At 32.3% G+C, this 13,656-nt stretch overlaps 1 protein-coding gene across 1 annotated transcript; it reads left to right on the top strand.

The window, feature by feature from the left end:
* The first annotated feature begins 3,702 nt into the window (after positions 1-3,702).
* Positions 3,703-12,186, top strand: LOC141299917 (serine-rich and transmembrane domain-containing protein 1). Its single transcript, XM_073830283.1, has 2 exons — positions 3,703-3,959; positions 11,399-12,186. Exon 2 carries the CDS (start codon positions 11,418-11,420, stop codon positions 11,745-11,747), a length of 330 nt encoding a protein of 109 aa, XP_073686384.1. The 5' UTR covers positions 3,703-3,959; positions 11,399-11,417; the 3' UTR covers positions 11,748-12,186.
* The last annotated feature ends 1,470 nt before the right edge of the window (positions 12,187-13,656 follow it).

Raw genomic sequence — 13,656 nt, 5'->3', positions numbered from 1 at the left:
CTTCTTTTCTCCTCCATGCCTGTAAACAAAGGTTTCTCAGAAATGACATAAATGTAGAGAGTTCGCAACCACACACACATACATTTTACTAAACAGATTCTGTAACACAGTGTCTTCTTTGTCTTTTTCATAAGCACAGAACATTCTGTCTTCTCATAAGCACAGAACATCCAAAATACAAATTTAAAAGCATTTAGAAAAAGTATTTTCTACAATTCCCTCTCTTGATCTCTGAAAGAGATCCCACTTCTTCTTCCTCATCATCATATGCATCCTCATCTGCCAGCAAAGGCATCTTTTCTCCTAACCAGATTGCTTTCAACATGCTTCCACCTGTTTCCAATCAAAGGTAAAGGGACAGCCATCCTCACCATAGCGCACAATCCTTCTGTTATTTCTGTGGGCCTAACTATCATCACACCTGTACCACATGCATAATACAGACCTGCTCTTGCCCATAACCCCACCATGTCCTGCCCCCTCTGATGGATTACCTTGCACCATGACACTCTGAAGTTCCTTACTATCAGCTTATCGTTTCTAGAGGAAGTGAAATTGAAACAGGTATAATTTCCCTCTCTTACCTTGTGTGCAGCCCCAACAGAAGTGATATTAGTTGTAACAGGATAGATTTTGCTCATTTCGGAACAGTTCTTTGGTTCTGCCATTTTTGTCACGCTCAATATATACTCATAACCCCATATGTCTTCAGGATGCAGAGGAGCTGGTTCTGTATTAAGTTCAGGTCTAGCTGCAGCACAAGTCAGACAGCCACTCAGTTTCAATTCAGCTGCACTCCCATGTAACTAATCAATCCATAAATTTGTCTCTTTATATATATATATATATATATATATATTAATAATAACAAACAGGAAAAAGGAAATATTAAAATATGATTTCGTCTCTGATTTGATTGGTTTCTAAATAATCTAAAGATATTATTATTTTTGGTATAACTGGTGGTTTTAGCACTCAGCATACCTGGTAAAAAAAAAAAAAAGTCACCGTTCGCCACTGCTGTGCATTAGTTTGACTGCAGCCTGGTAAAGCTGCCTGTCTATGATCTCATCAGTAAAAATAAAACGCAGTAATGCTGGGGGGAAAAAACTTGTCTGTAAACTTTCGGATATCTAAAGAACACTTATTTTAAATAAGTAATTGTTTTAAAAAGTACCTTGCTTATATAATTTAAAAAATATAGTAAAATTGGCACAAAATAAATTTGATATAAAACGTATATGAAAATGTAGCCATGTGCAGTACTATTGAAAACTGAGAATGTGAGCATTGTGATATTTAGTTGATAATGAAAACAGTAATTAAATTGAATCTTGAAACCAGTGAAGATTGACACACCTACTTTTACAGAGATTCCAACTATAAACAAAAAAAAAAGAATTAATTGGGGAAAAAATGTAGATCAAGAATCGTTTTGGAATCGGATCGTGACTCCCAGAATCGGAATCGGATCGGATCGTGAAGTGCCCGAAGATTCCCACCCCTATGTTACATATCATAGAGGCTAAGAAACGAACACAATGCTGCAGACAACGGAAATGCCATTATCACTGTTTTCCATGTTCATGGATTAAATATTTTTACAGAGCTTTTTAAAAATTCTGGGTAGCAGGTGATTCGTATGTGTGGCCAACCAGCGTAAACTTACATCATTGGTAGTTCCTATAGAACTGTTTTAGACCCTACTCTAGGGGCTTTCGCACCGGAGGAACCTTAGGCAGAAGTTCATGCTTTTTGGCGTGTTCACACCCCAGGAACTAGGAACGTATTAAGTTTTAGGAACTCTGTTTGGGGGAACTAAATTAGCTCCTACTTCAGACGAGGGTCTAAAACAATTCTATGGGAACTACCAGTAATGTAAGTGTACGCTGATTTGCCAAACAAAATTTTTTTACTCTATGAACATGGAAAACAGCAATAATAACAGCATTTAGCTACCTGTTGTCTGCAGCGTTTTCTCAGCCTCGATGATATGTAACACTGCAAGTTAGTCTGATTTTTGTGCTCTTTTAATCACATTAATTGTGCGTTTACATCTCCATTATCACGAAACCCGTAACACAACAAAAACAGCTTTGTTTATGGTGTCCTCCATTCGCCAGTTGTCAACATTTGTAAATGGCACAAATAAAGACGTCGCTGTCGGCTGCTTCAGAGTTCCTGCTGCCGGTGCGAATGCAACCAGGAAAACGGCCCGAGGGGTAAACTGGTTTTCTAGGAACCACCTTATTGGCTAGTTCCTAGAACTGACTTCTCAGAACTACATAGTGCGAAAGCGCCTATAAAGAACCTTTAATAGGTTAGTTCACCCAAAAATGAAAATTCTATCATTAATTAAATGGTTCCAAACCACTGGTGTTGCTGATGTAGAACACACATACACTGAGCCTTGTTTACATTCAAAGGAAAGCATGCGCATATGTCATGATACTCTCCACAATGGCGACAAGGGGATGAGGAGGAGAAGAATTGTTGAATAAAGTGGTTATTTTTGTTTTCTTTGCACACAAAAAGTATTCTTGTAGCTTCTAAAAAATTACGGTTGAACCACAGACTATTTTAACTATTGTCATTGCTACCTTTCTGGGCCTTGATTGTGGTAAGACCCTTGCTGTCTATGAAGGGTCAGAAAGCTCTTGGATTTCTTCAAAAATATCTTAATTTGGGTTCCGAAGATGAACAAAGTTCTTACAGCTTTGGAATGACATGAGGGTAAGTAATTAATGACAGAATTTTCATTTTTAGGTGAACTATCCCTTTAACATCTATGGAACCCTTCTATTGCACAAAAGGTTCTTTATAGTGGAAAGAAGGTTATTTTGATTTTTAAATGTTCTTCACACTAAGAAAAGTGGTTCTTTTAAAAACTGTTCATGGAAAGGTTTTTTGGGGACCAAAAACAGTTCTTCTACACTCTTAAAGGTTCCAAACAGAGTTTGGAATTTTCACTGCGATGCCATAGAAGAATCATTTTGGTTCCCCAACGAACCAAGTTCTTAAAAAAAAAACATTTTTAAACCCTAAAGAACCTCTATTTACTATGAAGAAGCTTTTTTGGAATTGAAAGGTTCCTTAGATGTTAAAATGGAATCAATAAAGACGCTTTATTTTTAGAAGTGTATGGCATTACTGTAAAATCCCTTTTTAGAACCTTTGTTTGTAAATAATGGGACCTTTTTTAAACCTTAATTTGTGTAAAACAAGATTACGCCTGACTACATTGAACAAAAATCCTCACACTTCATTTACAAAGCAAAATAGCCCTTTTGTACAATATATGACCCCAGCAATAGGTCTCATTGAGAGGTCATTACATCTGAGAGTAACGCCACAAAGACGGCTACATGAGAGCCCTTTTGGCTCACAATGTTGATGAGAGCGGTGATTAGTTCTGTCGGATATGAATGAATGAGCGTGGCACCATGGGAGAAGACAAGACAAACCCTGCCTGGGTGAAGCCTGTCATCTAGAGTCTGAGCTGCTGAGCTGAGTAATATCACTAAGATAATCAAATCCCAATTACAGCAATTAATGCAAGAACGATGGTATCATCTTTTGTGAGCTATGAGAGACATCCTTTTCGTCTTTAATTGAAACATAAATCAGCTGCTAGAGAAACCGAGAAGACGTCAATGAGATGAGAGGGGGAACGAAAAAGGGAGAGAGATGATAGGAATGAAACGGAGAGGGAGGGGGAATTCAGAGTACAACAGCTGGACAGTCGATATCCAGCCCACTGTTGAGATTCAGCTGTCCAGACCGAACGCATTCAGATACGCTGCTTCATCTTTTGCTCCCAGTACAAACAAGAGTGGCATCTATTTCAGCGTGTGTTATAGCTTAAGGAATCCCATGAGGAATTCACTCCAGGACCACGAGATGAGCACGACGGAGGGCTGTGTTATTTAGTGCAGACGACTCCTTTTTGCATCAAAAAGGTTAGTATTTCTACTGCATTTACTTAAAAAAGTGCTATTTTCAATTTTGAAACTGTTCCTAAACATTCCTAAATATATAAACTGACTTAAATGTGTCATTCAATGCGCTTAATTCATTTTAAAAAGATATATCTGCTTCTAGTAAGTGATACTGGACAGTCATCAGGTATTCTAGTCTTTTTCTCCATCCCTCTGTATTTCTCCATCCCCCGCTCCCCTCGTTCATTGACATCCTCTGCGGAGCTTTATGTTTGAGTCATTTTCTTAATAGCCAAATCTCCTTCCACAAGCTTCCCTAAACGAAATCCATAAACAGAGATTAGAGCCGCACACCGTAATGACCCGCTGAACTTCTCCTGGAATTGTAGGCAAACCACAAGAGGGATCGAATGATTTATACTGCCGCAGGGACTCTCATCTCACTCAGAAATTGAAAAGCTGGTGGGGGGAACGCTAAAGTTGACTGAGGAAACGTCCAGGAAAATAAGTGTGATTTCACGTTCGTTGCTGTCTTCTAGCACGTCTCTGCAGACGAATGCATCACAGAAAAAAAGGAAGTGGTTATAAATCATGACCCTTTATGAGGCTCCAACCACAAGCTCTCAGGGCCCGCTGTGGCTCAGACGATTGAACAATGAAGCTTAGGGGACTGAAATATGCCAGCGAACAAACAAATAGCAAGTTTTGTGTTGTGAGGTTAACCGCAGACTAAAAATACTTCACTTGTTTTGTCCGACATCTGTGGGCAATTTTAAGGTTTCTCGAAAACAAATTCTGAACATCGTGAGAAACACTACAGTGATCTGCATTATAGCTCTTAAAATTATTTGGTTTAATAGGGTCTCATTTGTTAAAATTGAGTTGGAAAGATACTTCACCCAAAAATGAAAATTCTTTCATGATTTACTCACCCTCAAGTTGTTCCAAACCTGTATGAGTTTCTTTCTTGTGTTGTGTATAAAACCAGATATTTTGAAGAATATGGGTAACTAGACAGTTGTTGGTCCCTATACTTCTACAATAAATACTATGGAATTAATGGGGACCAGAAAGTGTTTGACTACTCACATTCTTCTAAATATCTGCTTTTGTGGTCAACAGGAGAAATAAACAACTTGAGGGTGAGTAAATGATGACAGAATTGTAATTTTTTGCATTAGTTACCTTGAGCAAACATTTTTTACATTTTCAGAATTTTAACATTTACTTGCATTTTTTTTTAAGTCAAAAGTTGCATGGCTGTCAGTAACGATTATTTTGGTAATTGATTAATCGGTCTATTATTATGATGATTAATCGATTAATCCGATTTTCTTTTTGTGTCTGGTAATATAAATAGACCTAAGCAATCAATAGAAATTTAAAATAACTCAAAATACATATATAATAGCAATGAGACAATTGGTTCAAATAAAATATCAAAAGCAAGTTATCATGGTTTTATTCAACAAAACTGTTCAAATGAATAATGTAATAAAACATGATAATCATAACTTACATATTAGGGCTGTCACTAATTCACTAATGATTATTTTGGTAATTGAGTAATCTGTCAATTATTCTGACGATTAATTAATTAATCAGATTTTTAAAAAATTGTGGTAATAAAATAATTGAAACAATTATTTCAAATAAAGTATCAATAGCAAGTAATTACATGGTTTTATTGAACAAAACTGTTAAAATACATAATGCAATAAAACAGGGGGTTTTCAAACCTGTCCTGGAGCCTCCCCTGCCCTGCACATTTTGCTTGTCTCTCTCATCTAATACACCTGATTCAAATCATCAGCTCATTAGTAGAGACTGCAAGACCTGAATTGGGTGTGCCTAATAAGGGAGACATACAAAATGTGCAGGGCAGGGGAGGCTCCAGGACAGGTTTGAAAACCCCTGCAATAAAACAATAAATATTTAATAACAATAATCATAACTTATGTACATTATGTATTAGGGCTGTCACTAATGATTATTTTGGTGATTAAGTAATCGGTTGATTATTCTGATGATTAATTGATTAATCAAAAAAAAATTTTTGTGGTAATAACAATAGACCTAAGCAAACAATAGGCTTTAAAATAACTTAAAATGCATTTGGTTCAAATACAATATCAAAATATCAGGTTTTACTAAACAAAAAAATACATGTAATTAAACAATATAGTCATAACTTATGTACATTATAATCATTATTGATGTCACTAATGATTATTCTGGTAATTGAGTAATCGTTTAATTATTCTGACGATTAATCAGATTTTTTTTTGTGTGGTAATAAAAACTGTAATAAAAATTGAACAAAACAGTTTAAATACATAATGTAATAACACATGATAATCATAACTTACATACATTATGTATTAGGGCTGTCACTAATGATTATTTTGGTAATTGAATGAGTAATTGGTAAATTGTTCTGACGATCAATCGATTAATCATTTTCTCTCTCTTTTTGTGTGCTAATAAATACAGACCTAAGCGAACAGTAGATTTTTTAATGACTTAAAATACATTTATAATAGCAATGAGGCAACTGGTTCAACTAAAATTATAAAAGCAAGTAATCTTATGGTTTTATTAAACAAAACTGTTAAATACATAATGTAAATGAAACAATATATCCATAACTTATAACTCTACACCAAATTTACTTTCAGGGGTTGAATAATTTTGAACATGAATGTTTAGAGCCAATTCGATTTTTTTTTTCATTATTCATCAACTTACATTCTCAGAATTACTCAAATGTGTATTAATAAACTTTCTTTAATAGTTTACTCATGCCTTTGTTGAATTGTTTTCACAAAATGTTGTTCTCTGCAGCAAAATGTCTTGCAGGTCAAGGGGGTTGAATAATTTTGATTGCAACTGTACATTATGTATTAGAGCTATCACTAAGGATTATTTTGGTAATTGCATAATTGGTTGATAATTTTGACGAGTAATCAGTTAATCAGGTAATTTCTTGTGTGTGGTAATAAAAATAGACCTAAGTGAACAATAGACTTTAAAATAACTTAAAATACATATATAATAGCAATGAGGTAATTGGTTCAACTAAAATCTGAAAAGCAAATGATCATACGGTTTTATTTGAACAAAACTGTTAAAATACATAATGTAATAAAACAATATAATCATAACTTATGTACATTATGTTTTAGGGCTGTCAGTTATCAATCAATTATTCTGACATTAATTAATTAATCAGATATTTTTGGTTGTAATATAAATAGACCAAAGCGAACAACAGACTTTAAAATAACTTTAAATACATATATAATAGCAATGAGACAGTTGGTTCAAATAAAATATTATTTTTTTATTGAACAAAACTGTTAAAATACATAATGTAGTAAAACAATATAATCATAACTTACGTACATTATGCATTAGGGCTGTCACTAACAATTATTTTGGTAGTTGAATAATTGGTCATTTATTCTGATGATTAATCGATTACTCAGATTTCCTTTTTTGTTGTTGTTGTTGTGGTAATAAAAGTAGACCTAAGTGAACAAAAGTTTTTAAAATAACTTAAAATACATATATAATAGCAATTAGTTCAAATAAAATATTAAAAGCAAGTAATAAAAATAGACCTAAGTGAACAATAGACTTTAAAATAACTCAAAATACATAAATAATAGCAATGAGGCAATTGGTTCAAATAAAATATAAAAACCAAGTAATCCCTCTGCTGCTTCGTTGGTTATTTCCTGTCTGTCAGCCATTTAAGGAAAGCCATAACAAACACACTCTGCAAAGTATTGTTTTGCTCTTGCTAACTTTACCAAGCGATTTCCCTGTTTTTCCGTACCTTGTTTCCTAGTTTCTGAGTTTCTTAGTCATTTCCCTGTTTGTTTTCATAGTCCTAGTCTAGTCTTAGTTTTCTCTTGTTTCTTTGTTTGTTTTCCGTTGTAACTTTGGACTGCTCATTTGGATTTCGACCCTCGCCTCTACTACTGGATTATGCTTTTGTCTTGCCCGGGATGTTCCCGTTTGCTGGTGTTTTGACCCTGCCTGTTTTACCACAATCTGTAAATAAAGCTTGCATTTGGATCTTCATCTCCGTCGTCATCGTAACACATATGGTATTGTTAAACAAAACTGTTAAAATACATATTGTACTAAAACAATATAATCATAACTTATGTACATTATGTTTTAGGGCTGTCACTAATTATTATTTTGGTAACTGAGTAATGGGTCGATTATTCTGACGATTAATCAGATTTTTTTGTGGTAATAAAATAGACCCAAGCAAACAATAGACTTTAAAATGACTTAAAACACATATATAATAGCAATGTTTAAAACCGATATTAAAACAGATATACAACATAAAACATTATGTTTTATATCAAATGCCTACAGAAAATGCCAACAGCCTGACGATCATTTTTTCACTTTACAGCGCGATGTAATCCTTGTTTAATATTGACTATATACCATATTTAATTCAAGTGTCCACAAATGTCCGCTCCCGCAGTGTAAATATTTAATTATACATTTAATTGAATGCCAGTCTTTGTGAATTCACAATAGCATAATGCTTTATTATGATGTTTAAATGGTTTTAATATTTCGTGCAGCCTTAGAAAATGGTCAAATAATGCTTTTCATGGATTCTCATCCATGGAATGAGCCACTTACGGTATTTTGCCGGTTAATCAACACGGGCAAAATCAATTAAGAATTTTTTTTATATAATCGAGTACACTGAATCAAGGAATCGTGACAGACAGCCATAATCTGTTTGTAAAAAAAAATTGCATTCATCCTACATTAGCTAATGTTAATTATGTCAACAAAGGAGACTGTAAAGTGTTACCAATATTTTGAATAATTAAATTTTAAACTATATTTTTGATCCTCAGTTTATGCTAAAGGATGGATGTGAAAGAACACATATTAAAAAGCCACGCATTGACCTGTAACCAGATGGTGAAGATGCAGCTCATTTCCACACTAATGCACGTACGGCACAAGCACACATGCTCTCTTATGAATTGAAATGAAAAGGATTCTCGCACAGCTGAGATGACCTCCGCTAAATTGTGCTCGTCTCAGGGGAGCTAAATGTGAATCGTGTACCGCTGGCTGTCATACGAGCATGTAAATATGAAAAACTTTTCTACACAAAGCATGTTGGTCTTGTATAAGCTCGGATTTTGAATGGCCACAAAAAAGCAGCTTTGTACAAACAGCATTTTTGATACCAACAGCCTGCCACACAATGGATTTGGCATGTTGTTCTCTTGAAATTGAGAAAAATCTGTGACATTTTCCCGCTCGGGTACCTCTCAATCTATTATTCATGAGGTGTGAGTATGCACGCTGTGTAAACAACACACTGACCTTCTGTGTGCACCACTGGGCCGGTGTGACCACCCCAAAGTCCTAATGGACCGGCAGTGGCCTATCAACAACCCGCACCAGCTCATGAGCCCACCGATATGCAGGTTGCCTGGATACAAAAAGCATAATTAAATGTGATTATCATCCTCTTCACATTCAATCTGAAGTATTTAAGTGTTCTGGCTGTTGTTGTGTTTTTCTGAACCATACAAATCCAACATTCATCAAAGATAGAGGTCAGTTAAGGAAACAGTCAGCTGTGTGTCACTGAACTCTAGTGGCATGGCATAAAATATGACTGGCCTGTTAATAACAATATGTCACAATAATCTCATCATGAAGATGGATTGATCAAGAAGTGGAAGGCAACAGATTGTGCACTGGTTGAACTTTGGAAAATGTCTTGAAGAATTATAATAAATTGTATTATTATATTATAATAGATTACAATAAGTTATATGTTATAATATATAGGAATAATATGTTATAATACATTATTAAATTAAAATATAAATGTATTATTATTTATTATTATTACAAATAAATATTTCTAATATTAATGCAATATTTAATACATGTAATTAATTAATTAATTATGTAGTTAAATTAATAATGAACTTAATATATTTTGTTGGTTACTATTTATAATTTATCAAATATTTAATAAATTAAATAAATAAATTACAATTTAACCTAACAAATGCTAAATGCAAATAACATTAATGTGTCCAGTATTATTTTAAAATATTATCTGTATGATCTCATGAGAATCCTAATATATAAAAAATTATGTTTATATCATATTATAATATACTGGAATATAATATAATAAAAAAAAAAAAAAAAAAAATATATATATATATATATATATATATTTTATAGTTAATTATAATATAATACAAATTACAGTTTGTTGTTATTTACAATTTATTAAATTAATATTAAATACAGAAATTAAACATACAATAATATATTAAAATATGTTTTGTATGAACCCAATCATATGTTTACACAATCTTAATTTCACAGGTTTAAGTGAATTTTAATAATAGTAATAATTTAATTTACAAAACAGCAAACTAATTGAAAAAATGTGTCTATAAATAATAATAATTTATCTATAACATTTTTTCCATTTTTCAATCTTAGTTCATGTAAATTGCAACATTTACTAACGCATTTTTTAATTTATAATTAATTTTTAATTGTTGCAAACTAACATGAACAAACAATGAACAACGATTAATAAAACAAATAATAATAATAATAATAATAATAATAATAATAATAAAAAGATACACACATATATATAATATTAATAAATATACACATTAATGTTGTTCTATTCCCACTAATGGCCTTCTAAATCATTTTATATGTAAAAATTTAATATGCTAATTTAAGTTATGAAATAAATGTATCAATTATAAAAACAAACCAAAATGTATTTTGTTTATTATTAATTTATTAAATATAATATTAATATTAAAATATACAGTATATTTGAATATTAATGTATTAATATTAATATATGTGACCCTGGACCACAAAACCAGTCTTAAGTAGCACAGGTTTATTTGTATTCGTCAAAATTATAGATTTTTCTTTTATGCCAAAAATCTTTAGGACATTAAGTAAAGATCATGTTCCATGAGGATTTTTTGTAAATTTCCTATTATAAATAGATCAAAAATTAATTTTAGTTATATGATTATAGTTATATGATTACTAATTAAGATTAGTAATATGCATTGTCAAGAACTTCATTTGGATGACATTAAAGGTGATTTTCTCAAAATTTTGTTTTTTTGCACCCTCAGATTCCAGATTTTCAAATAGTTGTGTCTTGACCAAATATTGTCCTATCCTAACAAACCATACATCAATGCTTATTTATTCAGCTTTTAGATTATGTATAAATCTCAATTTAAAAAAAAAAATTACCCTCATGACTGCTTTTGTGGTCCAGGGTCACATATAATATTTTTATTCAATAATAGTAATGATTTAATTTACAAAACAGCACACTAATTGAAAAATGTGTTTCCTCATGCTTATCTATCCTATCTTGCCAACAGATTCCCAAATCCACCAGATATGTCTGGGATGGATGGGACCGTGGAGGAGATAAATGGTACGGAAGTGGACAGCGAGAGTTTCCTGAGGTTCAGCCCTACATCTGTTTCTACCGGGGCGGCTGCTGCCTCATATGGACGGACTGCAAATGTTTATGTCTACGTCTCCATCTTCCTCAGTTTGCTGCTTTTCCTGCTTACCCTGCTGATCATTGCCCTCCACAGGCTGAAAAACATCATATCCTCCAGCTCTTCATACCCAGAATGCGGCAGTGAGGCCGGGAGCTCCTTCACTAACATGGAGATCTGCAGCATTTCCTCACAGAGATCAACAGTGTCATCGCTGTCCTGACAGCAGAGAAAGACAGGTTGATTACACATGGCTGAATGTACTGACACTCTAGAAATATTTTAGCAAGTAATTTGGTAGATATAATATATAGACATAATTCAGTATTTATCATTATTATCAATGCCATTGTCATTTAACATTATTTAGAGTAAATAACTCCACGAGCTTGTATTAGCAGCAGATGCAGTATTGAAATAGACTGTATTGTAGTACTATCATAAACTTTGTATGATTTTGGAAAAATATTACAAACTTGTGTATGTAAATCACATTATGTACATAATGAAGTGTAAATAGAAAAACTGTCAAACAGACTCTTGTGTTTCGGAAAATGATGTTTGTCAATTTGACTGCACTTTCATACATTGATATACTTTACTACATTGATAATATATAGAATACAACATGTAATCTCTTGGAAGACTTGAATAAAATCTGATTTGCTCATAAAGCATGTATAATACTGAAACTGATTTGTATCCCAATTTTTTTTAAGTATAATTTTAAAACCTGTGTATTTTATAAAACTTTTATATTTTATACACTACCAGTCAAAAGTTTTTAAACAGTAAGATTTTTTTTTAAAGAATTTATTTTGCTTACCAAGCCGGCATTTATTTGATCCAAAGTACAGCAAAAATAGTAAAATTTTGAAATATTTTTACCATTTAAAATAACTGTCTTAACATAACTTTTCTATTAATATATATATAAATTTAAAATGTCATTACTCCAGTCTTCAGTGTCAAATGATCCTTCAGAAATCATTCTAATATGCTGATTTGCTGTTTAAGAAACATTTATTATTATTATTATTAATATATTTAAAACAGTTAAGTACATTCTTTCAGGATTCTTTGATGAATAGCAGGATCCAAAGATCAGCATTCATTTATCTGAAATAAAAAGCTTTTGAAGCATTATACACTATACCATTTAAAAGCTTGGAGTCAGTATATATATATATATATATATATATATATATATATATATATATATATATATATATATATTTGGGGGGGGGATTCTAGAAATGAATGCTTTTATTTAGCAAGGACGCTTTAAATTGATCAAAAGTGATGATAAAGACATGTATAATGTCTATTCATCAAAGAAACCTGAAAAAAAATCTACTCGCTGTTTTCAACATAACAATAACTTTTTTTTTGAGCAATGATTCAGAATATTGAAATTTTTTCTGAAGGATCATGTGACTGGAGTAATGATGCAAAAAATTCAGCTTTGAAATCACAGAAATAAATTACATTTTAAAATATATTCAAATAGAAAGTAGTTGTTTATATAGTAAAAATATTTTAAAATGTCACTGTTTTTGCTGTACTTAAGATCAAATAAATACAGGCTTGGTCAGCAGAAGAGACTTTAAAAACATTAAAAATCTTACTGTTCAAAAAGTTTGACTGGCAGTGTAGCCTATACACACAGCCTACACACACACACACACACACACACACACACACACACACACACATACACACACACACACACACACACACACACACACACACACACACACACACACACACACACACACACACACACACACACACACACACACACATATATATACAGGTCCTTTTCAAAAAATTAGCATATTGTGATATAGTTCATTATTTTCTGTAATGTACTGATAAACATTAGACTTTAATATATTTTAAATTCATTACACACAACTGAAGTAGTTCAAGCCTTTTATTGTTTTAATATTGATGATTTTGGCATACAGCTCATGAAAACCCAAAATTCCTATCTCAAAAAATTAGCATATCATGAAAAAGTTCTCTAAGCGAGCTATTAACCTAATCATCTGAATCAACTAATTAACTCTAAACACCTGCAAAAGATTCCTGAGGCTTTTAAAAACTCCCAGCCTGGTTCATTACTCAAA

Source organism: Garra rufa, chromosome 23 (assembly GCF_049309525.1).
Source record: "Garra rufa chromosome 23, GarRuf1.0, whole genome shotgun sequence".
Classification (NCBI taxonomy): Eukaryota; Metazoa; Chordata; class Actinopteri; order Cypriniformes; family Cyprinidae; genus Garra; species Garra rufa.
The sequence above is the reverse complement of the archived record's forward strand: the minus strand, read 5'-3'. Positions and strand labels throughout refer to the sequence as shown.

Coding starts and splice junctions, on each gene's coding strand:
- LOC141299917 (XM_073830283.1), top strand. CDS start 11,418: ATGTCTGGGATGGATGGGACCGTGGAGGAGATAAATGGTACGGAAGTG.